This window comes from Lacerta agilis, chromosome 5, assembly GCF_009819535.1.
Source record: "Lacerta agilis isolate rLacAgi1 chromosome 5, rLacAgi1.pri, whole genome shotgun sequence".
NCBI classification, from domain to species: domain Eukaryota; kingdom Metazoa; phylum Chordata; class Lepidosauria; order Squamata; family Lacertidae; genus Lacerta; species Lacerta agilis.
In genome coordinates, this window is record NC_046316.1 from 77,076,366 (window position 1) to 77,101,262 (window position 24,897).

At 40.4% G+C, this 24,897-nt stretch overlaps 1 protein-coding gene across 2 annotated transcripts in view; it reads left to right on the plus strand.

The window, feature by feature from the left end:
* The window catches only part of SMC4 (structural maintenance of chromosomes 4), a 40,524-nt gene that overhangs the window by 11,243 nt on the left and 4,384 nt on the right, over window positions 1-24,897 (plus strand). For both annotated transcript variants that reach the window (XM_033150563.1, XM_033150564.1), the window contains exons 5-18: window positions 4,539-4,703; window positions 5,922-6,049; window positions 7,834-7,974; window positions 8,862-9,012; window positions 11,473-11,637; window positions 13,097-13,330; window positions 16,097-16,282; window positions 19,509-19,670; window positions 20,228-20,453; window positions 20,539-20,618; window positions 21,195-21,347; window positions 22,078-22,204; window positions 22,761-22,950; window positions 24,062-24,206. In XM_033150563.1, coding sequence (XP_033006454.1) covers window positions 4,539-4,703; window positions 5,922-6,049; window positions 7,834-7,974; window positions 8,862-9,012; window positions 11,473-11,637; window positions 13,097-13,330; window positions 16,097-16,282; window positions 19,509-19,670; window positions 20,228-20,453; window positions 20,539-20,618; window positions 21,195-21,347; window positions 22,078-22,204; window positions 22,761-22,950; window positions 24,062-24,206 — 2,253 coding nt within the window. The remainder of the gene's footprint in view (window positions 1-4,538; window positions 4,704-5,921; window positions 6,050-7,833; window positions 7,975-8,861; window positions 9,013-11,472; window positions 11,638-13,096; window positions 13,331-16,096; window positions 16,283-19,508; window positions 19,671-20,227; window positions 20,454-20,538; window positions 20,619-21,194; window positions 21,348-22,077; window positions 22,205-22,760; window positions 22,951-24,061; window positions 24,207-24,897) is intronic.

The window sequence follows — 24,897 nt, forward strand, 5'->3', positions numbered from 1 at the left end:
ATATAATAATTAAAATACTGATTTTCAGCTAAGTTGGGCCCACATTTATGTATTGCATAAATAATAGCAGTGTATTTATTACTTTAGAAAATTGTACATCATATATCTATAACTATTTGTGTATGACTTGAGCTGCACTGAGAGAGTGGCTGGAAATGAATTACATGTGCAAGTGTATTTTATTTTAAAACCTGGATCTTTTCTTTGTGAATACTTTGTATTCAAGTGCCCAGAATTTTATAAAAAGTACTGGATTCAGTGTCTTTCAATTTCTATTAGTTGGGTATAAAATTTGTTGGTTGGTAGTAGCTAATACTCATGGTTTCAGTACAGAACAGGTTGTAGAGCTCAGGTAGTTTTGTCATTTCCCAAGTGGACTCTTGATTCTGATGAGTTATTAGATGATTTTTCCTTAAGCTTAGTGTCTCAGTTCAACCCCACAATAATAAACGTAAGCATGCTGTTGGGCTATATTTAGAATACTTTCCCTTTTTAAAAAGGTGGATATTCTACAATTTTTATTTTTTTATATAAGAACCTCTGTTTGATACAAGCTCAATATATTGTAAGTGTAGTTCACGTGTTCATGCTGTGTTCTGATGGTCTTTTTTTTAAAAAAATAAAGCTCCAAGTTTAAAACTGTTACAATGAATTTTAAAAACTAAAAGACTTTATCCACCCATCCTTGGCATGTGAATGAAGCCAATGGAGAAATGATGTCCACTGCTATTTTGCTGTTCTCTGAGGATTGAGAACTACAGTTCCTAGATGGGTTGACCGATTTTCAGTACTAAAAGGTTATAGAACAGAATCTTCTCTGCTGGAATTTTACTAGCCTTTGGACAGACTAAAATATGCAACTCAGTTCAACTTGCACTTCACTTCCTTTTTCTTTCTTTTTTGTCCCACTTTCAATGCATATGCCCGGTTTCATTGTTGAATTTACTCACTCAATTATTTTTTAACCAGCCATTGTAATAGTTACTAATTCTAGTCTAACATCAGACTAAACTAGAGTAATATCAAACCGTTACTGTCATGTAAAGAGTGGCTGTTATGTGTGGCCTGACCAGTCATGATAAAGGTTTAGCATGGCCTGAGGCATTAAACAGTTTGCCCACTTTATCTTTGTTAGCCCGATATTATCAGGCTCCCATCTTCAAACAAAACGACTGGAAGGAAAATATATTTATTTAGGTTAATAGTAATATAGGCTCAACAGCAAGCACAAGAGCCAAAAGTCAATATTTTGTGGTACATAAGAACGGTGAAAAGTTCATAACTGAACAGAAACTACAAAGATGTCCCAACAGTTGGCACATCTCTCATGCATGCTTCAACTAGGCAGGTGCCTCTGATTCCATCCAGGAAGGGATGGTGACAAGACCACCCTGCCCTTTTTTCTCCAGATCCAGTGCTCTTCCTGGCTGGTTGAAGTCTTTCCCCTTGATGTGAGGTTCTGTACTCCACAGTAGGAGAGGGGTTTGGCAGATATGCTTTCTTCTCTCTGACATCTAGAAAGAGAAGGAAAGGACCTCTTTCCCTTAATCCTTGTGGGCCCCTTTCCAGTCCCCATTTGCTGCGGCTTCCTCTTGAGTCTGGGGCTGCCTATTCATGCCAGGTCCTGCTTGGAGCCAAGGGGCCCATGACAGATAACTGGCTCAGGTTCTAAAGTAGTTGGGGTTATTTTATGTATATAATCAATCAATAGGCAATATTTCCTTAAACCTTATATCAAAAACTTACTTGGCGTGAGTCTTCATGTTTGGTGCCTATCACTGAAAAGTACCGTGTTGTGGGGATTCTTTGCTGGAGCCTCCCGTGTGCAGGACAAGGTCAACTGCACACGGGATACCAGTTGCTGGGGATCTGCGGCCAGCGCCTCACGTGCATCCTTGCATGGGCGCCGGCCAAGCCTGCGAACGGGACAACCGGTAATTCCGGAGCTTGACTCACACCGCGCCCTTGTCCGCCAGGCTGAATCTGAAGGGTGCGTGAGTAGTTCGGATAAAAGGTGCCTCGTAGATGAACCTGAAAGCACTTGCGACCTCCTAAATTGTTCCCTTAAGTAACGTACCCAAATAAAAGGTGGCCAAAATTACGACCAAGAAAAAGCGCTAGTAAGCTACGAAAAAATTAAATAAAGACGAAATAAAGACAGACAACCATTGTTTCTTTTGATGGCTTTGGCTGACCCGCATGGGCTTCTATTTTTCTCTATGCCTCGACTGTTCTAAGCTTACCTAAACTAGCCGACCCTGTACCGCCAATTCTTCCGCAATCTCTAGGCTAACTAAATCTTTACCGCCAATTCGTCCGCAAGACTAACCTATGCTAAAGCTAAAGCTAGCTAAACCTTTACTGCCAATTCTTCCGCAAGCTAACCTCTCTACCTCCTGCACGCGCTTCCAACCCAACCAACCCGTTCCCCAAAACCCCAGCTACCTGAACGACTGATCAATCCTGACTATCTGCCCAAAACGGGGAGCCGCAGCCTTTTATTGACAACGAACCAGCAACGTCATGATCAATACTTTTACCAATCAGAACACGCTGCCCTTGAAAAGGGCGAGAAGCAGATTAACTGACCATTAACAAGTTTAAACCTTTGGAGCCAAAAAGTCTAAGCGGAGGGATCTCAGTGGCAAGACGCCTGCTGAGTCCTGCTTTCACTTTCGCTTTTACTCGGAAGTATACGTTAAATAGTGCATATTATAGACATTAACCAGATACAAATAATCGCGGGTGCAAAGACACCCACGGAGTGTATTCCCACACCGTATATCGCGGCGTATAAGGCAACTGGGCGTATAAGACGACCCCCCAACTTTTCATGTTAAAAAACAGAGTTTGGGGTATACTCACCCTGCCCGGCGGCTGGAGCAGCAGGGAGAGCCTCCCCCTTGCCACACAGGAGCCCTCCGTGCTTGCCGCCCAAGCGCACAACGGCCTCCATGGCGGCTGAGGCGGCGGGGAGAGCCTCCGCACAGGAGCCCTCCGCGCTTGCCGCCCACGCCCAGCCCGGGCTCCATGGCGGCTGAGACGGCGCACACACGCAGCCAGTGGCGGGGCGGAACTCCGTGTCACCTCGCATGATGTTGCCGCCGTACAAGACGACCCCCGACTTTAGAGAAGATTTTTCGGGATTAAAAAGTCGTCTTATACGCCATGATATACGGTACATACTGTACCTTGTTGACATTGCCCTCCATAACCTAAATGTAATTGCAGTAATTCAAATTATTACTGCCTTTTTCTAAAGGCAGATTATAAACTATTGCATAAGATCTTATGAATATTATATGTACTTGAAAATAACATTTTCTTAACACGTAGATAGCCGTGAATATAGGTATGTATAAACAAATAGCATGCTCAGTGTTCCCTACATATCGGCAAGATATTATGGTTTCCAAGAGTGATTAAATATTTGTATTAAAGCAAACACTCTTTCTGATCCGTAGGCTAGGATTATTAATATTTTCACCAAAGCTTCTCAGCCAAATCTGCAGCCACAAATTACAATAAAATCTATTCTCCGAAGCCATAGATTGAACAACTTCTCTTCCTTCTCCTCCTCCTCCTCCTTCAGAATATTTCTCACCACCTTCGTCTAATTTGACCTGCAGTAGTCCATTGTGAGCCTGTCTTTGAGAGTTGTGTACACGTACATGCCTTAACATTACCACCCCTCTGTGGGGCACTGTACTGGTTACACAAATTGGCTGTATTTGCATGCAAAGCTGAAACATGGTTTAGTGCCGTGTAGACAAGCCTAAGCAAAGAGTCCCAGTTATTCCCTTCTCCAAACTTCTCACATAGACAGAGAAACGGCTAAGTTTCATTTTTTGTGAATCTTGCCTTACAATTTATATTTGAAGAAGGGATTCTGCCCTAAAACAAATTTGTTAGTTTAACAAGTCAGTTTCATAACCCACAGCATTATAAAATTAACCAGAGTTTGCTTTAAACCATTACCCCTGGTTAAAACATAATGTTAAGTCCTGATTTTTCTTTAAAGTGAAACTAAATTCTGTCAAAGTCCTTAGCCATAGGAGTACACGTGAAAGCTAAATGTTTTGGTTCACTTTGTTAAAGCTCAGCTGTGCAGTCTACTTCACTTCTAGTTTTTTGTGCAAATGAGGGGCAAATCGAAAGGCCTTGTCAGTTGTCCACCCTTGTAGAAGAAATTCAGTTTATGTGAAATCTAAAACATTTGTATGGGTTGTATGCTCATAATTTATTATACCTCTGTTATGATACTGTAAATGTAGGTATATATTGTTTGCTGACTGAGGCGCCTGTGGGTGGGATAAAAATAAATAGGGATCTCGACCTGCAGGGGGGGAAAATCACATGATGCTTCAGTGAAAATGCCATTAACTCAGAGTTTTGTGAATTTTCCCTATTTAAGATCTCAAATGACTAACATATTAATTGTATGCATTCCTTATTGTTGTCACACTTGTAGCGAGGTGCAACTACATTTGTGGTTTTGAATAGAGGTCTTACAAAATTGTTACCAAATCATTTTTTAGGGGGAAGTTGAACAAATAGCGATGATGAAACCAAAAGGGCAGAATGTACATGATGAAGGCATGCTTGAATATTTAGAAGACATAATAGGATCAAAACGATTAAAAGAGCCCATTCAAATATTATGTCGAAAAGTTGAAATATTAAATGAACAGAGGGGTGAGAAGGTAAGACTTTGGATTACTAATTGTTGTTTTTAAAGTATAGAATAAAATAAGTATTGTGTGGAGTGCTGCTCTTCAGGATTCCAGCCATTCCATTTTATTCCCCTCTTCAGTTCTTACTCACCAGCAGTCAGTATTCTGTGGCCAGTGAATGTGCTCAATCCTCATTAGGCTGCGTTTTTTGTGGGAAGATGGAGAGACGCAATTCAAGCTACATTAAAATTCTGGATTGCCCATTGATTCCTATAGCCTAGTCAGTCTTCCATCCCTGGGATCATTTAAAAATACAGCTTTTCCTACAGTGGAGGAAAGTGTCCTTGTATGAGCCTTCTTGCATTAGAGAGAACCAATTCTAGTCCTGACTATCCTAGAGTCTGTTGGCAGAGCACTATCAGTTTTTTCTTGGGACTTACATACCTAGTCCCTATTTTCTCCCCCTCCCCTTTGGGGTATTGAGCTAGAAAATGCCATACAAATGACTTCTCAATGTGAACCCAAGAAGTGGCCAATTGAGACAATGACATGGTTCTTTCTATGTACCATATTTTCCGGCGTATAAGATGACCCCAAACTTTTCCAGTTAAAATATTGAGTTTGAAATATACTTGACCGCAGATTCTCCATGCGGCGTATAAGACGGCCCCCGACTTTTGAGAAGATTTTCCTGGATTAAAAAGTAGTCTTATACGCCAGAATATACAGTATTTTTTATATATCTAGCTGTGTCTTCCCAGATACTCTACTTCACTCCTCCTTACCTCTAGTTTTCTGTTTGTCCGTTTTAAAGTTGGATTTCAAGGGCCACTGAGCATGTTCGATTGTCATGGGGCTTTTGGGAGAGTTGGGTTTTTGTTCTAAAGATAACACCTACCCTCTTGTATGTGGTTGGTACTGTTTCCACTACATAAGCAATAATGCTTTCTCTGAGGATTCAAATTAATATATATAGGATAGTATTTAGCATTTTTTTTGTAAGCCTTTGAAAGTTTCAGTTTTACATTTTGCATATACTGTGGGAGGGAGGGAACTGATATTTCCTGGGCCAGAGTGAGCTGAGTGATTGCAGTAGAAAAACACACAATTCCTGTCATTCTACTGGTTTGTGCCCATAGTGTGTTACCTGCTGTGAAGGTCTCGTCTTTCCTGTTTCATATAAAGTGTTTTTATGGTGTGCATATCGCAGCATTAAACCAACCATTATTTATGAAATATTCTGTCTAGTTGAATAGAGTTAAAATGGTGGAAAAAGAGAAAGATGCCTTGGAAGGAGATCGGAACAAAGCACTTGAATTTCTTTCTTTGGAAAACAAAATGTTCAGAGAAAAGAATAAGATTTGTCAGCACTACATGTAAGTAGCATCATTTCGTATGGGGTGGGAAGGTACAATCTACAACCAGTAAAGAAGCAGCATGATTTAATGTGTGTTCTTTACACCCTCAAATTAGATCAGAGGGAAGTTGAAGATTTGGGCTAGTTGTGAACAACTCTTGCTATCATTTGTTCACTGTGTTGCTGTTTCTCTATAGCAGGGATAGTCAACCTTTTTATATCTACCACCCACTAATACATCTTTCCTGATGGTAAAATTTCCTTACCACCCACCAGTGCTCAATGGAAGGAGGATTCAGCTTGTGCTGTAGAACCCCCTACCGCCCACCTAGAATCCTGAAATGCCCACTAGAGGGCGGTAGGGACCAGGTTAACAACCCCTGCTCTACAGCATGTGTTGGCTCTAAAGGTACAGTGGTACCCCGCAAGACGAATGCCTCGCACAACGAAAAACTCGCAAAACGAAAGGGTTTTGCGAGTTTTTAGTTGACTCGCGAGACGAATTCGTCTATGGCTCTTTTTCGCAAGACGAATTCGTCTGGCGAGCTACCACTGTAAGCACCGGAGCCTCGCCGCACCACATTTTAAAGCTGCAGCGAGTGAACAGCAGCACTGCTGTTCGCTCGTTGCAGCCTTAAAACGCGGTGCGGCGAGGCTCCGGTGGGGAGAGGCAGCGTCGGATCGCGCCCGGCCATCCAAAATGGCGGGCGCGAAACGACTTTCAAGCGCGGCGAGGCTCCGGTGCCGGTCGGAAGGGGCCCCCGGACTTTCCCCCCCCCATAGGAACGCATTAATTAAATTTTAATGCGTTCCTATGGGAAATGGTGCCTCGCAAGACGAAATTTCCGTAAGACGAAAAGTCTTGCGGAACGAATTAATTTCGTCTTGCGAGGCACCACTGTAGTTGTATTTAGTCCCCACTGAAATAAGTGGAACATAACTGTACCTAACGTAGACCATAAACATGACATGAGTCAACAGTGTGATGCAGCAGCTAAAAAAGCCAATGCAATTCTGGGCTGCATCAATAGGAGTATAGCATCTAGATCAAGGGAAGTAATAGTACCACTGTATTCCGCTCTGGTCAGACCTCACCTGGAATACTGTGTCCAGTTCTGGGCACCACAGTTCAAGAAGGATACTGACAAGCTGGAACGTGTCCAGAGGAAGGCAACCAAAATGGTCAAATGCCTGGAAACGATGCCTTATGAGGAATGGCTTAGGGAGCTGGGTATGTTTAGCCTGGAGAAGAGAAGGTTAAGGGGTGATCTGATAGCCATGTTCAAATATATCAAAGGATGTCATATAGAGGAGGGTGAAAGGTTGTTTTCTGCTGCTTCAGAGAAGCGGACACGGAGCAATGGATTCAAACTACAAGAAAGAGGATTCCACCTAAACATTAGGAAGAACTTCCTGACAGTAAGAGCTGTTCGACATTGGAATTTGCTGCCAAGGAGTGTGGTGGAGTCTCCTTCTTTGGAGGTCTTTAAGCGGAGGCTTGACTAGCTGATTTCTGCACCCTGTAACTTGCCTTATGTATGATTTGATCTAAAAATCAAAGCCTTTAGCAGAAGCGGAGTTGTGAGTTGAAATTCTTCATCCAACATGGAGGGCCAAGACAAAATCTGCCTTGGAAGGGTGAGGGCACAGGGATTTTCAATGGGTGAAGAGGACAAAGAAGTTGCTGTGTGTGCTGGCACAATGTTGGGTCTCTCCTAACTATTTTAGTATCTTTTTATTATGATGGGAACAGTTGTCTGCATTATCAGACATGTGAAACCTATCTTTTTCTTTTTTTTAAAGCTATGAGTTGCAGAAGCGGATAACTGGACTGGAGACCCAGAAAGAAGAAATACATGAAGATACTAAAGAAGTTAATGAGAAAAGCAGTAAACTGGCAGATGAAATGAAAGATAAGAATAAAGCTCTGAAAGAAATTGAAAAGTAAACATCAATAATTCTATTACTTTGCAGGCGTTAACAATACTTGAAAGATGACTGCACTCATTTTGCTGTTAAAGCAGTGGTTCATTTTGTGCAATGAGCATGACACTTTGCTTCCTTTGTTGTTGGCATCCATCTGTCTCGGGAGACAGTGGAGTGTACCTCCAGGAGTGAAGTCAGACCACTGAGGTGACCTCCCCCAAGGCACAAGCCTGGGAAGTGTATAGGGAGGTCCTGGTCTGCCCAGACAATACGTTGGCACTAGTTTGATTTCAGCAGTTGCCAGAAGGAGATGTACAAGGCACCATCCAACAGTCTTAGGGAGTCCACTCTGGATTTGTGTATGGTTTACTCCTTAGCCTTTTCTTCCCCCCAATGTATATCCCAGAAGGCAGCAGGGGTTTATGATTAGTTTTCTCTCTCGATGAGTTACCTTCCCAGGTTGACAAGCCCCATCTGCCCTTCATTTCCCTCTACACCATGTGCAGAAACCGCCTTTTTGACCGCTGGACCCAGTATTGGTCTTGTCTGCCCAATCTGCCAGAGTCTGTGTTTGAATGCAGGAGATGTCCCTAATTCACTAAGGATTTGAGATCCATCAGCTACCCTCACCTGGTTTAGCCAGCCAGTCAAACTGTTACCTGGGGTGTGGCTACTGTCATATTCTGACAGCTTCTAGGAGCCAAATGTGAATGCTGAGTGCAAGGTAACGTACCTAAGGTGGACGAACTACTCCAGAAGGTTCACAATGTGTCCACCAGGGATACTAGCCCCCCCTTAACATCCCATATATACTTTGTAAAAGGTTTTTTTTTTAACTAGCTTAGTTTGATCATACCATCTTTAACTGATTGAAAATGTAATTGGTATGTTTCCCCTTTTTCTAGAAAACTCAGTGAAATGACAGCATTCATAGAAGAAAATAAAAATACATTTAAGCAGCTCGATTTGGAGGATGTTCAAGTAAGGGAAAAACTAAAACATGCAAAAAGCAAGTCAAAAAAACTAAAGCAGCAGCTTCAGAAGGATAAAGAAAAGGTACGCCTGTAAACTTCATTCTGACTTGTTTAGGCAAAATACAGTGGTACCTCTGGTTACATACTTAATTCATTCTGGAGGTCCGTTCTTAACCTGAAACTGTTCTTAACCTGAAGCACCACTTAAGCTAATGGGACCTCCTGCTGCCGCCGCACCGCCAGAGCACGATTTCTGTTCTTATCCTGAAGCAAAGTTCTTAACCTGAAGCTTTATATCTGGGTTAGCGGAGTATGTAACTTGAAGCGTATGTAACCTGAGGTACCACTGTGCTTTGAAAATTGACTTGAAAAAGTCAGAGTGTGCTACATTATGCTATCTATCTGAAAGCGTTTTCTCAATGTGCTTTTAAAAATTTAAGAATAAAATCTGGAGCCCAAGCCTAAAATATTTTATACTCTGAAGTAACACTTATATTTCAGTGGGATGCTTCCTAGTAGAAGAAGCTAAGTGGAGTGCAGCAGCCTTTCTACAGTGGAATTACTGCTGCTTACTGGGAGGGGTGCAGCAGGGAGATTGGGGGGTGAACAAAGCACACTGGTGGGAGTGCTGGATTGACTCCACCAGTTCATTCACACAGCTCCAACAGCAACTGCACTGCCAAGTGGGGTAGCACAGTGCCAAGTGAGGTAGTGCAGCAGCCGCTTTCCCTCGTGTCCTCCAGCCAGCCATGGAGCTTGAACTCTATATTTTGGTCTGGATTGGGGAGAGAATTGGGAGAGGGAGCTGGATAGCAGTGGAAAACAGGCATTGAGAGGGTGTTCCCCACTTTACACAATTTCACTTATGGGCACAGGGCCCTGGAACGTAAGCCTCGTGTAAGTGGAGGGATTCCTGCATAATCTCTTGTGCAATAAAATCATTTTTAACTTTATTTATTGAAAAGTTTATATCTGCCTTGCTTGTATATAACACCCAAAACAGATTAAACACAAAACCTTTTTAACAACCATTATCATAGAACAAAAAGTTGAAAGACAGGTGCAAATTGCCAATCCAAAAATGACAAACTTTGTCAACAAGCCAACTATAATGTCTGCCTAACCAATAAGGTCTTAAACAAAAACAAAATAAAACAACACACTAAAGGTGGGGGAGGAAGAATGATTGTGCCTACCCAAGGCAGTTTTCTTCATAGGGGTCAATGTGCCCCCCACATTTTTGAACCACAGCAGCTTATGATGATTGCTGCCTCTGTAGCTGGTACCTTTCTACTTAGACAGGCATATTTAGCAATAGACTAGGGCTACTGCAAAGGTTTATACAATTCTGGCAGCTCTCTTGTTGGTATCTGACTAATGTGTTCTGCCAGCACAAGGATTTTTGCATGTGTAACGGAACTTTCCTTCCCTGCCCCCTTAAATCTGTTTTAGGGGTTCCACCAAGCCTCCAGAGCAGATTTGGGGGGGGTGAAGTGTGTGTGCAGGAAGGGGGGGTAGAGATCCTTCACACAAGCAGAAATTATTGTGAAGATGGAATGTGTTAGTTGGATAGCTCCCAAAGTAGCTGAAATTGGTCTCTAGTGAACCAGTTATTGGTAAGTGATCTTTTCCTGAGTAAGAAAGGAAATGAGTTTGTCATGAGCAAATTTGTCAAGGAAAATTTTGCAAAAGAGGCTTTAGTGTGTATTTTATTGCCTGCATCTTCCTGAAAAATAATAGGGTACTTTTCATGTTATACATTCATGTTGACGTTACAGGTAGGTAGCCGTGTTGGTCTGCCATAGTCAAAACAAAATATAAAATAAAATAAAAAAATCCTTCCAGTAACACCTTAGAGACCAACTAAGTTTGTTCTTGGTATGAGCTTTCGTGTTTCAGTGTATCTGAAGAAGTGTGCATGCACACGAAAGCTCATACCAAGAACAAACTTAGTTGGTCTCTAAGGTGCTACTGGAAGGATTTTTTTATTTTATACTTCATGTTGGTGTTATTGTCAGTCTAAATTTATAAAGTGTAACAAATATATTTAATTAGTGCCACTACAGGTACTACATAATACCTATTCTGCATTTGTAAAAACCCAATTGTTCAGTGTGGCAGCACCTACACTTTGAAACTCCCTGCCTATAGATATCAAGCAGGCACCTTCACTGTATTTTTGGTGCCTGATAAAAACATAATTGTTTAGACAAGCCTACCCAGATACTTGGAAATGCTGATGTGAATTTTAATCTGTTATGCTATTTTAACTCCTGTAACTCTTATCTGTTTTAATATGTTGTGATCCCCCCCCCTGATTTTATAGTTTTATCTTTTTGTAAACAGCTTTGAATTTTTTTGTATGATCAAGCAGTCTATAAATTTTATGAAATAATTCTTCTAAGCAACCTGTGCTATGAACAATTGTGCTTAATAGATCTGCCAGTGAAGTGCAGTTTGTTTGGTATCTGAAGCGAAACTGGTTTCCCTATTGGAGAGACTGTTCCCCAAGTTGAAAAAAATAACATTACCTTTTTCATAGGTTGAAGACTTGAGAAGTGTTCCTGCCCGTAGTGAATCTGCTATTGGTGAAGCAACAGCTAAGAGAGAGGTTCTAGAAAAAGAAAAGAAAAGGGTAGAGGAAAAACTAAAAGAAGTTATGGACAGTCTTAAGCAGGAAACTCAAGGATTGCAGAACGAAAAAGAGGTTTGTACACTTGATGCATTCAGCCATCTCCCCTGGAGTCTAGATGCAAATCAGCATAATTAACCAAGTAATAGGAGCATATTAATCTCTTCTCTGTCAGAACAGAAGTTAAAGTATATTGCAGAATAAACTAAGCAGCCAGCCAAGTACCAATTCCCTGCAAGCAGCTGACACTTGCGGCACTGCCATTGCACTGTACTAAACATCCTGGAAATACATATGAGCATTATTACTCTCTTATGGCATTTCCCCTTTTTAAGGCCAGTGTTTCTTACTAAGGACATTCATTGGCTGCACTATGCTAAGTGGATTGAACACTGCTTTTATCGCTTGCTTAACTAATATGGAGCTACGAACCATGCATGCATGCATATGAGGTTGATTTTTGATTTCCTGTATTAACACCAGAATACAGAGGGAAATGGCAGTTGACATAATCTGGCTGGCAGTCTGGTTGGTTTTTCAGATAACCAGATCTGCTTGTGTGACTTTGTGCATACAGTGGACACTTGGGTTGCGAACGTGATCCGTGCAGGAGGCATGTTCGCAACCTGCATCTGTGCACGCACAGGTCACAATTTGGTACTTATGCGCATGTGCAAAGCGCAGAAACCCAAAAGTAACCCATTCCGGTACTTCCGGGTTCGGCGCGGTGCGCTACCCGAAAACACACAACCTGAAGCGTCTGTAACCCGAGGTATGACTAATGCTATTTTTATCCTCCTGTAAGGGAAATACAGTACTTGTTAGCAAAAGGAAGAACAGTGTTGATTATGGGTGAGCAAAGCAAGGGTTGCATGACCATTTATTTGTATGGCTGGATTAAATCCCTTGCTACGTATCTATAAACTGAAACTATCGTGAGTTAATCTGTGTCATTTATGCAGTGTATTTTATAAGTGGTTTACAGTTTAAAATAATGTCTTCCAATCTAGACCAGGTGCAAAAGGGGTGAAACAATGAGGTGTGAATGGAAAAAAGCAAATTCAGATATAGACTTTCAGACTGTTGGCCAAAATGCTCATTGTAGGAGATGGTTTTGGGATGAGAGGAGCCAAACAGTCCCAGCCGAACCAGTGGAGAGGGCTTCTAACTTAAATATTTGAAAATACTGTGGTTATTTACAAAGGCAGAACTAAAAACAGCATGTAAAGTTAAAAAACAGCATTAAATCCATCTGCAAAACCAATAGGAAAATACCTTCTACACACACCAATGACTTCAAGATTCAGCAAGGTAGAATGACTGCTGATAGAGGTAGTTCTAGATGAGGAGGAGACAATTAGCATTTCACTAAAGCTGATTTTTGGGAAGGTCGCTGGCTTATCTCTACTTTTCAGGAGTGACATTGCAGCTGAGGAAAACTATTCTGGGAGAATAGCTAGGGTCTGTGCATTACCACTTTAATTGTGAGCAAAGGTTTTTTTTAATATGACCTTTACAAATTTCATTTTCATAGGACAAAGAAAAAGAACTCATGGAATTTAGCAAAACAGTTAATGAAGCACGTTCAAATTTGGAGGTGGCACAGTCAGAACTTGATCTCTACCTTAGTCACCATAATACTGCAGTATCTCAGTTTAAAACAGCAGAAGGTGCTCTTCAGACTGCTTCAGGAACACTTAAAGAAAGGTTAGCCACTATCAAAGAACTGGAGTCAAAACTGCCTCAAGCTGAGCATGATCTAAAGAAGGTTAGACGTTACTGAATATTTGTTTATATTCCTGAAATGCTTAATTTCATATTGCAATTTAAGTGTTATTATTTTTCCCAGAAATGTTTGGTGTTAAGACTGTCAAAACTACTACTATCAATAGTATTAAAACCTGTAAAGACACCCTGCATAGTTCCTCTCCAATTACTTTCTTAGATGGAGCCTCCCCGCTACTGCCCCGCTTCTGCTGTTGCTATTCTAGGAAGGAAACAAGCCAGAGGGTAGCTTTGCATTCCGTGCAAACCAGCACACATGGTTTGTTTGGGGGAAACCAACTACAAGTACTGTTTCACAAATAACACGAAGCCAGCTTCTGGCTTATTCCCCCACCCCAATGCAGTAACAACACAAGTGAAGGAATTGGGGACTGTTGAGCAGCATGCATCAGTACACTGCTCATTAACATTAAACTAGTTTGATAGAGTGGAGTGGAGGACACTCATTGAATAGGATAACTTCTCCCACTAGGCTGTATAGGCAGTTCATAGGTGTCGGAATACGTTTCACGGATCCGCCATGGATTCATAATTATTTGGTTATTTTATGGGTTTTTCAAGGTCTACTTTTGGTATAATTGCGCGCAAAAGTGAAAGTGAAAGTATGAATGAATAGTGTGATTCACTTACAAGATTAATCCGCCTTTATTTTGTAGATCCGGTCATGTTCAAAGTTGTTAATGAGCGTTAAACTTGCTTCCCGCCCTTTTGGAGGGCAGCAACAGTGATTTTATTGGTTAAAGTACTAATGATGATGTCACGTTTGTTCCCTAATAAAAGGCAGAGGCACCCCGCTTAGGCACGAGACCGCACGTTCTTTAGGGGAAGTTCGTTTATGTTCTTTTAGTTGGGTTTTAGTTGAAGTCAAGTTTAGTTTAAGGGACTAGGAGCGGGCTGGACGGGTTGGATGGGTTTTTCTTTTAGTTAGAGTTAGATCGCGGAAGATCATTCGGTTTAGCCTTAGTTAGGTTTTCTTTAGGTTTAGCCTAGGGCTAGAATTGCGGAAGATATTTCGGTTTTAGTTTATTTAGTTAGCCTCGCGGAAGATTGGGCGCGCAGGGACTTTAAGCTTAGGAGAACTTAGCTTAGGGGACGAGCCTATGCGGGTTCTGCCGAAGCCACTAAAGATACAACCGGTGTCTGTCTTCCTTTGGGGTTAAAGGGGGGAGTAAAGTAAAATTTTTAATTTCTTTAATTTGGTCCGCCTATTCAGAGTCAGGGTATATATTTTATTTCACGAGGCAACGTTTCTTTAAAGAAGGCAATTAGGAACTCACACACCACCAGAGTCTTCAATTGGCTTACTCATCATCCTTCAGACTGTGAGGCTTGGCCGGCGACCGTGCTCAAAAGCACGCGGAACGCTGGCCACTTTCCCCGCAACTGGTACCTCGTGCATAACCAATCCAAGGCCGTGCACGAGGAGCTCCAGCACCCAAACCCCGACACATAGGTTCCATCTTGAGGGTCTGCACCCAAGTTATAATTAAAGATCATTCACTCACCTACTCCATTTAGTTATGTCCCTTAAGATATGACCCCAATTAAATGCCTTTTACATGGGCATTAATCCTAGAGTCTGAGTAGAGTTTAGATGGTCATAGTTACAGGTGGGTAGCTGTGTTGGTCTGCCATAGTCAAAACAAAATAAAATAAAAATTCTTTCCAGTAGCACCTTAGAGACCAACTAAGTTTGTTCTTGGTATGAGCTTTCGTGTGCATGCACACTTCTACAGTGGGTGTTAATAGTTTGGGGTGTCAGCAGTTTCTTCTTCAAATTAAACAGTTTTGTAAATAATCTCTTTCGAGGACCTGAAAGTTCCTATTCAGTTTCTTCATCTAAATACGAAATCCTTGTATGCTGTTGACACATCCTTTGTATTCACTTCCCAAGGTGGTTTGTGATGCTAACAGAAAGATACGGAGGTGGAAAAGAGTTGCTATTGAACTGTTAAAATATTCATACTGGCCAAAAACGTGAAAGCAGATACTGAGTGTGAAAAGGTTTTATTTAATGATATATTCCATGATATAGCTGAATAAGGGAACTTCTGGACCAGGACATCTAGAAGTGATAATTATGCTGTCCCTTAAAACCTTTAACCATATTCAGAATTATTTGTGAGTCAATGAGCAGTAGATTCAGGGATTTACAATAATTGGCTAGTCCTGCTGGCCAAAAAAAAAAAAAAAAAGAGTTGCCAACCCACTGCTCTCCAAGCAAGTTTCTGCCTGCCCTTTCCTGGGATGTGTTGCTGGATGGGTGTTGTCACCTGAGCACATTCAGGCAATGACATTCAATTTCCACCATTTTTCTTGCTTCAGTTTGCCAGTTTATTCCTGTGAGGAAAATGCTATCCAAGCATTTTGGTCCCAAAGCTGCCAAACAACTCAAAAGTCTAGTAGTGGGCCAGGGGAATCATTACACAACTGCTAAGATGATCTCTGCCTTGCAGCTTCAAAGATGGGGAGAAGACTGGCTGCTCATCATGTTTGCCAGACAGCAGTTTCTAACTGAGCTTGCCTTCTATGGCAGCTTGTCTGTGACTGAAAATTTGTGGTGGCATCTCCTAGACATTAAAAGTCCAAATGTGCCTGTTAACCCAGAAAGTCTGGGAACCCCAGCTTAGTTCCTCTGTAGTGGAGTTTGTTACTAGAGGAATACAATTTCTTTAGAAAATCTCAATTCTGTATGCACTACTTGTGGAATTTTCAAAAACAAAATAATTTAATGTCTTTTTCTTTTAAGAAAGAGAATGATCTTAATAAACTTGTAAAAGATGAAGCAGACATCAAGAATTATGTTCAAGATCTGCGTCAGAAAGTAGAAGAATCAAGAAGCTCATTGGCAATAAATAAAAGTCGAGGAAAAGTTCTTGAAGTTTTACTTCAACAGATGAAGTCTGGGAAAATCCCTGGAATTTATGGAAGACTAGTAAGTTCTTATTTTTCTTGCCATTTCTGTATTGTGCTTTTTCCCATTGCCAGTGAAAGGTTGACAGACAGATTGGGTAATGTCTCCACTTTGTGGTTGAAGGTAGGAATAGAACTAGAGGGAAGTAGGCAGCTCCCATAATTTACTTTGCAATCTGCCTTGTTTGAAGTAATCACATCATTCTCAAGCTCCCATTCTTCTCAGGCCAGCTTTAGTTGTGTGTTTTATTGTCTTTCTCATGTACCTGTTGCAGCGTATGCCTTGTTCGCAGACATCCCCACTTCCCTTTAGTACAGCTTAGCAATTTCTCTCCTTTAGGTGTTTTATTGTATGGTGTTCTTCTAATGGGATCAATTTCTGGTTAGCAAAAGTTAGGGATATTCTCTTCCTTCAGGAAGACCTTTGTAAACACACTCAAAAGACATATACGTAGCAACTATATCTTCTATCCCTTTTTAGTTGGCCTCATCTACAATTTCAAATCTGTCGCTGAAACATTTCTGTCATAGAGCTATGCTGAAATGCAGAGCTGTACAGTGGTACCTTGGTTCTCAAATGTCAAAAACCCCGAAGTGTTCTGGTTTTTGAAAGTTTTTTGGAAGCCGAACATCCGATGTGGCTGTAAGCTATTGTTTCTGGGGCACCTGCGGCAATCAGAACCTGCACCTTGGTTTTTGAACATTTCGGAAGTCAAATGGACTTCAAGAATTGATTAAGTTTGGCGCTTTTGTTTTTGCTATTTATTTTGCATTTTTGTTTTTGAGACTTTTTCGGTTAATTTGTTTTTGTGACTGTGTGGAGCCCAGTTCAGCTACTGATTGATTGATTGTCTGACTGCAGAAATGGGTAAAAGCCCCCCATTCAAACAATGACTATTATCAGTGCAGGTAAGAAAAAAAAAGTAATTTTAATTTTTATCATCTACAATACTGTCTTTATTTATTTTATGGTACATTAGATTATTTCTTTCATTTTATGGATCAATGGTCTCATTAGATCAGTGTTTTTCAACCACTGTTCCGCGGCACACTAGTGTGCCGCGAGATGTTGCCTAGTGTGCCGTGGGAAAAATTGAAAAATTACTTTATATATAGTCAATATAGGCACAGAGTTAATTTTTTTAACATTTTCTAATGGTGGTGTGCCTCGTGATTTTTTTCATGAAACAAGTGTGCCTTTGCCCAAAAAAGGTTGAAAAACACTGCATTAGATAGTAAAATTCATGTTAAATTGCTGTTTTAGGGGTTGTTTTTAAAAGTCTGGAACGGATGAATTCATTTTGCTTTGCTTTCTATGGGAAAGTGTGCCTTGGTTTTGGAATGTTTTGGTTTTGGAATGGACTTACGGAATGGATTAAGTTTGAGAATCAAGGTACCACTGTACATGGTTTCTCAGCTCTCCAGAGACCACCTTTGTGTCATAAATGTGCCCCTAAGAGTGTTTTAAATCCATTTCCAAGTAGCTATCTCCTCTTCTTGCAGGGTATCTGAGTTGAATGCTTTCTCCAGTCTCCACTGTAAAACACTTGTGTATTTTTCATAAGGATAGGGTAGTGTTGAGGGCAGACCCAGCTTTCATGCCCAGTCCTATCAAGGTTCCATAGACAACAATAATTAGTTGTACCAACCGGCTGTCCAGATCCTTGCCATCCTTTGGAGCAGGCCTAGCATTCTTTAGCTGCCTGAAGGGCCATGAAGGTTTACATAAATAGGACCAAAGTTTTCTGGCAGAGAGGCACACAGTTTGTCATTCCACTCAGCTTCTCTTAGATCTATAGTTTTAGGGAAGTAGGTGTTTTTTCTCTTCAATCACCTTAGATACTAATAATGTATGGCCGGTTTGAGCTTGGTGAATACGCAGATTTAATTATGGGAGTTACCTTCTTTCCCCAAGATCTGTTTCTGCTTTGGGCCACAAGGATTACTTGCACTGGCATTGTAAAGCTAACCTTCAGATAGATACACAGTGGTACTTCTTCTCTTCCTTTATCTGGGTAGCTTAACTTGGTTAGTGAGAATATTTGGCAGGGGAAGTTGTCAGACTTGGTAAACCCAAGACATTGAGGCAGCTTTTGAGAGTACTGCATGCACAATCATCTCTCCAAGGCAAAAGTTGATTTCCAAATTAAAGAAAAGGTTATATGATATATTGAAGGAAATGTTGTTGTTGTTTAGTCATTTACTCATGTCCGATTCTTCGTGACTCCATGGACTAGAGCATACCAGGCACTCCTGTCTTCCACTGCTTCCCTATTTTGGCCACTTGATTTTATTAGAGTTTGGAATAGATTTAGCTCATAGTTCTTGTTCAGACATCTGAGAAAAGAGTCTCTGACTGGTGATAGTCATTCTCATCTTTATCTCCCAGATAAAGCTCAGCGTCTCTGAATCTTCAAGGAAACATGCAGAAATCTGGGCAGCAGCATTGTCCAGCATCTCTGGATGTAACCAAGCTACCTTTTATCTGCATTCACCTACATGTACCGTATAGGCACCTGCAAATAAGCCACACCTTTAAAATTCATGAGGGGGGTGGTGGAGACAATACCTGACTATGGATACCATGCCCCCACACTGCTGGGCTGCTTCATGGGGGGCATCCGCGCCACTTTGCCGGCGGCCTTTCCCCCGACGGCTCAGGGGAGGCTTGGGAGCGGCAGGAGGGTTGAGCGCTGTTGCCCCATGCTCCCGGGCTGCTCTCTGGGTGGGTGGGTGGAGCTTTGCCAGTGGCATAAGGTCGGAAATATAAGCCGCACATTTTTCTCCAAATTCCAACCGTGAAAAGTTAAAAAGTGTGGCTTATATTCGGGCCAATATAGTAATATTTCATTGTCTCATCTCCAGCCTGGAAGCTGATTGCCAAAATGCCCTGTGAGCCTATTATGCATTCTGCCCAAATGTAGCTACTTTAAGAAGTAAGAGGTTAGCCAAAACAGTATGCAAATTTGAGCAACTGCCTTTTGAGATATTACCCCCTTGCATATGTTCTGAGCCATCATTTCTTAGTTAACATCTTTCCCCCCATAGCTTACAGGAGAGAGTTTTGCTTAAATTCTACCCTAAATCATGGGAGCAGTGTGAAAGGACATTAAGACGACAACGTGAGAAGTTCTTTTATGTTAAGGGATGAGATCCATTAAAACCAATGGGACTTACGTGCAATTATTCTTAGCACTGGATGTTTGGTACTCATTACTAACCTAAGTGCTTTCTTTTCTTGCTACTAGGGTGACTTGGGAGCCATAGATGAGAAGTATGATGTTGCAATTTCATCATCATGTGGAGCGTTAGATCACATTGTAGTCGACACCATAGATACCGCTCAAGAATGTGTTAAATTCTTGAAGAAGGAAAACATTGGAGTGGCAACATTTATAGGGCTTGACAAGGTTTGTAATAAACTTTTTTTAATAGATAACTTTTTAAGTTGAATAAGTTGAAGTTGCATATAGATATTTTTTACATTATTACTATGTTCAGCTGGTTTTTAGTGTCATTTTTTAGATTTTAAAATGGCTTATAAAACTGTTTTATATATGATGGGTACAAATATTGTAAAGTATATTTGTATAAATAGTATCTTATTACAGCCTGTTAAAATAGTCTTACTAGTGACAGCTCATGTTTGTAATAAACATCGCAAAGTCTCTGTTTTTAATATAATAGTAAGTACATACTGGGAGTCATATATCTGCATCACATAGATTTACGTAAGGGAAAAATGGTGCTTCAGGTTCAAAACACTTATTAGAGAGTAAACCCTATGGAGTTCAGGGAGCTTTATTTTGAATAAGCCTGTATATGATTGCACTGTTGTAATAAAGTATTTGAAAACAATTAAAATGTGAACAAAGCTATATGAAAGTAAACTAAAGAGGTATATCAAGGACCTGTGCAGTTCTTGATGGTTAGTTTACTGGTTTTGTGGTGGTTTTAATCCTTCCAGATGGCAGTATGGGAGAAAAGCATGGGAAAAATCCAGACTCCTGAAAACATTCCTCGTTTGTTTGACATGGTAAAAGTTAAAGATGAGAAGATTCGCAGTGCTTTTTATTTTGCATTACGTGACACATTGGTAGCCAGTAACCTGGACCAGGCTACCAGAGTTGCATTCCAGAAAGACAAGAGATGGAGAGTTGTAACTTTACAAGGACAAATCATAGAACAATCAGGTATTTAAAAATTTTAAAGTTGTGGTTAAAGTTTTATTTGAATGGGAAATAAAGAATTGCTAATTTGTTATTGGTCCTTCCATAGGTACAATGACTGGTGGTGGAGGAAGAGTAATGAAGGGTAGAATGGGGTCCTCTGTTGTAGTTGAAACATCAGAAGATGAGGTTAGTATGCTTTCTCTAATACCTGCATTCCTAATGAGTGGGGAGAATCTTTTACTGGTTACCTGCCAACTGAAATCAATGGGACAGAAAATGCCTATCTAGTGCCAGGGTGGCTGTGGTCAGGGGCACAATCTGTGGATATGATGGGGAATGAAGGAACATTTAAATCTGGCAGATCGAACGTCGCTCATGGAATGCCCTATTTTGGCCCCTGCCACCTCTGGGACTGGTGTGCTTTGCTTGGTAGCAGAGATGCACTTCTATACCAACACCACAGCCAACCTTTAGCAGGGGCTATGTTAGTTTTGAAATCTCTTTGCCTTTCTTATATTAAGTCTAGACGTATACACACTGAAATATATTTTGATGAATTGGGGCTTTTTTTGGTCTGGTATTGAGAACAGTTGGCTCTCCAGATGTTGAAACACAACCCTCTCATCATCCACATCCATTCACTAGCTGAGGCTGTTGACAGCTAAAGTCCAATGACATCTGGGGGGGCATAGGTTCCCCATCCCTGGTTCATTTGCATGTTATATACATTACTTTTTTTTACATTTTATAACTTGCCCCTAGGTAAATAAAATGGAATCTCAGCTGCAAAAGAATCTCCAAAAAGCAACACAGTATCAGGAACAAAAAGTGCAACTTGAAGAAGCAATATCAAAATTTCACCAGAGCATTAGAGAAATGAGGAACACATTAGGAAAGTACAGTGCAAACATTCAGGTAAATCGTAAGTTAGGCTAAAGATACCTTACTGCTTTTTCTCTTAGCTCTGGATACACCAGTTGTGTCTTCTGATGGAGATTATCCTTTAAATATACTATCTTATATGAAGGATTTCAGGTATTTTAAAACTTGTTCAAAACACAGGCAATAGAAAAGTGGGCTGTTTAACTTTGGCTGAACTTGTTCCTGCATTGTATGGAAGAATGTTAAAAGCAGTTATTTTGAAAAGAGTGTTTGAGCCAGAGAGAATGTTAACCCCCCCCCCCACAGATTTTAGAAAAGGCAGGCCAGACAAATTAGTTTAAGTAATAGGGAAGAGTAATTGTCTCCCAAAAGTAAAAAGCAGAACCCATTAAGGGCAAGTTGTACAACCTCAGTCTGATGTTCTTAAAAACTTATAATGCACCTAATGTTTTCTGGTAAGCCTTTGCCAGCAATTATCTTGGGGGTCTTCCGTCTATATTCTAAGCCAGCGCAGGCTCTCATCTTAAGAGTTATTTGTTAAAGTCTGTCTCCCAAGTCCAAGGCTAGGATCTTTCTTGGAGTTAGTCCTTCAGCCTAAAATCCCCCTGAAATAATTATGTTAGTTGGTGTGGGCTGTTTTAGCTATTTTTATGTATGCAAATGTTTTATATATGTTTTTATTGTGTTGTAAATCACTGCTAGATGCCTCATAGGAATAGTGTCACAAATGAAATTAATAGTAATTAATAATTGTGTTCTTTAGAGTTTGTCAGAGCAAGAGGCTCACTTAAAAATCCAGGTTAAAGAACTTGAAACAAATGTAATTGCTGCAGTTCCAGACAAAATCAAGCAGAAAGAAATGGAGAGAAAATGTCATTGTTTCAAAGAAGGTATGTCAACATTGCAGTGAAATGTAATTGAGGGTGAATCATAATTGATGTGTTTTAGGGGTCGACTACTTTTTTGGTCCATGGGCACATTTTTTTGGGGGGGGGGACCTGTACATGCAGATCCAGCTTTTAGTCTGCTCGCTGTATAAAACTTCAGTTTTTTGAACATACCTCTCTGTGCCCCTCACTCCTATCTGCTAGAAATCAAATAAGAGGTTCAATAATTTGGAGTCTATTGTATTTTTATTCAATAAAGCTATCCTTTCCAGTTAGTCAGCAAGCCTGATGCTAGTAGTTATAGATAATTTTCTTTGTAAGAAAACTATTCAATCTACAAAGCAAATAAATTAACAAATACTGTTTAGGAAATTACAATTGAAGTAATGCACACACTGTATTATAGCTATGTAAATGCGGAGATACATTTATTTTGCACAATAATAAATCTTGTAAACATGTAAACATTTGAACATGTAGTTTGCTCATACCATACTGTTTATATATTTATCACTAGAAGTATTCATCCAGTTAATTTTATTTGTTTTTTGTCTTACAGATTATGACAGAGTTGCTGCAAAGGCTGGTAAATTGGAAACAGAAATAAAGAGATTGCATAATCTCATAATTGACATAAATAATAATAAGCTTAAAGCTCATCAAGACAATCTTGATAAGATAAACAAGGAAATAGATCAATGTGCTTCTGCTATTACTAAAGCTCAGGTGGCAATCAAGACAGCAGATAGGTATGGAAATGATTTTATATCCTTTGGAGCCAACATAAAAAAATAAATAGAACACTCATTTCATTAGTGTTTAAAGAAAACAAGTAGCAAAATTATCAAGTAATGGATTTGCAAAATAGTAGCTGGTTCTTTTTAAAATAAAGGCTTCTATTCTTAAAATGTTAATTTGTGTGCTAATAGATTCTGACGCTTCAGGTTACAGACCTGCTAACCCAGAAATAGTACCTCGGGTTAAGAACTTTGCTTCAGGGTGAGAACAGAAATCGTGCTGCGGCAGCGAGAGGCCCCATTAGCTAACGTGGTACCTCAGGTCAAGAACAATTTCAGTTTAAGAACGGACCTCCAGAACGAATTAAGTTCTTAACCTGAGGTACCACTGTACTTAGCCACTGAAATAGTGTGTCAGGAAATCCATGGACAATGGGATAGGAAATAAATATCACAGGAAATGATTAAAAAGTGGGAAAACGTAGGTGAGTAGTCTCCAGAAGGTGCATATACAGTAGGCTCACAACTTGCACACAGGTTATGTTCTGGGTGTAGGAGTTTGTACATAAAGCTGAAATTGCATATAGTCAGAACAACTTTGGAACCAGTCCTACATGACCAGCCCTACCTTTCTGAAGCAGGCACACTGAGCCAGCCTTGCACCCCACGCAAGGCAGCAAGCTTTTAAGTTCTCTGCCTTGCTTACCAGGCTTTGAGAAGCTCCTTCCCAGAGCCTGGTAAGCAAGTCTCAGAGCTGTAAACCTCTGCCATGAAAACCCTATGCAGAAAGAGCTTTTAAGTTCTCCGCCTTCCATGTGTTCAGTTTGTGCAATTTCAGCTGACCAGCTGCCAAGCACGTAAAGCTGCAATTGCACAAGTTAAATGCACAGAAGTTGCAAGTCAGTTATAGTTCCAGTCCTTTTGCTCTTTAGAAATTTAAAATCTGTGGTGTGTGTTTTTCATAATGAAAACAGATTTTCCAAATGGAAATGTTACATCCCTTTGAATAATTAAAGATGGCCATGTTTTATATTTCATTTTAAAATTTGATTTATACTCAAGGTTTTAATGTCAGTAGAGTAGAGGCTTCTTGCCTACTTTATTATTGTATTGTATTTGATAGAAACCTGAATAAATCAGAGGATGCTGTTCTTCACACTGAGAAGGAAATTGAAGAGAATAAAAAAGCCCTCCAAGACTTAACAGAACAGCTGACTACACTAGAAGAAAGAGCTGTTAAAGTTATGAATGACAGCAAAGAAGCTGAAGTATGTATGATACTAACTAACATGCTTTAAATAGGATGTGTTTTAAAAGATACAGAATAGTAAAGGGTAAAGGAACCCCTGACATTAGGTCCAGTTGCAGACGACTGGGAGCTCATCTCGCTTTATTGGCTGAGGTCATGCCAGCATGCCTAAGCTGCTTTTGGTGAACCAGAACAGTATATTAACACTAAAAATGTATGTGATGTACAAGTAGAGTTTTAATGCATGTGGTAATAAAATCCACCTCAAGTCTTCAACACCAGCAAAAATTGTATTTAAGAGAAAATATGATTCAATTGCTCAATTTATTTATATCATTTTAAAGGTACGCTCATATGGCATAAAAATGAGGCACTGTTCACTCCGGAGAATTTCCTTTTTACACTTAAAATCATTACTCTTCCTGTTCCAGGTTATAATTCTATATGCATTACTTCAGAGTAGAAAAACGTGTGTATGTAAGGAGTGTGTGCCCAAAAAAACTGACTTTTCCCTCATTCTCCAGACATTAGTGTACTACCAGTCTTTTGCAGCTCAGAGGTGGTGAGAAAAGCTGGTGTTCCACATGTTACTGAGTTGATGCTACTCAACACAAGGCTGCACAGAGAGGCCCCCCTCCCTGCCCCTTTGTTAACACCTGCTGCCACTGCTAAAACATTTCCAGGTTGGAAATGTTATGTTGGACAATTAT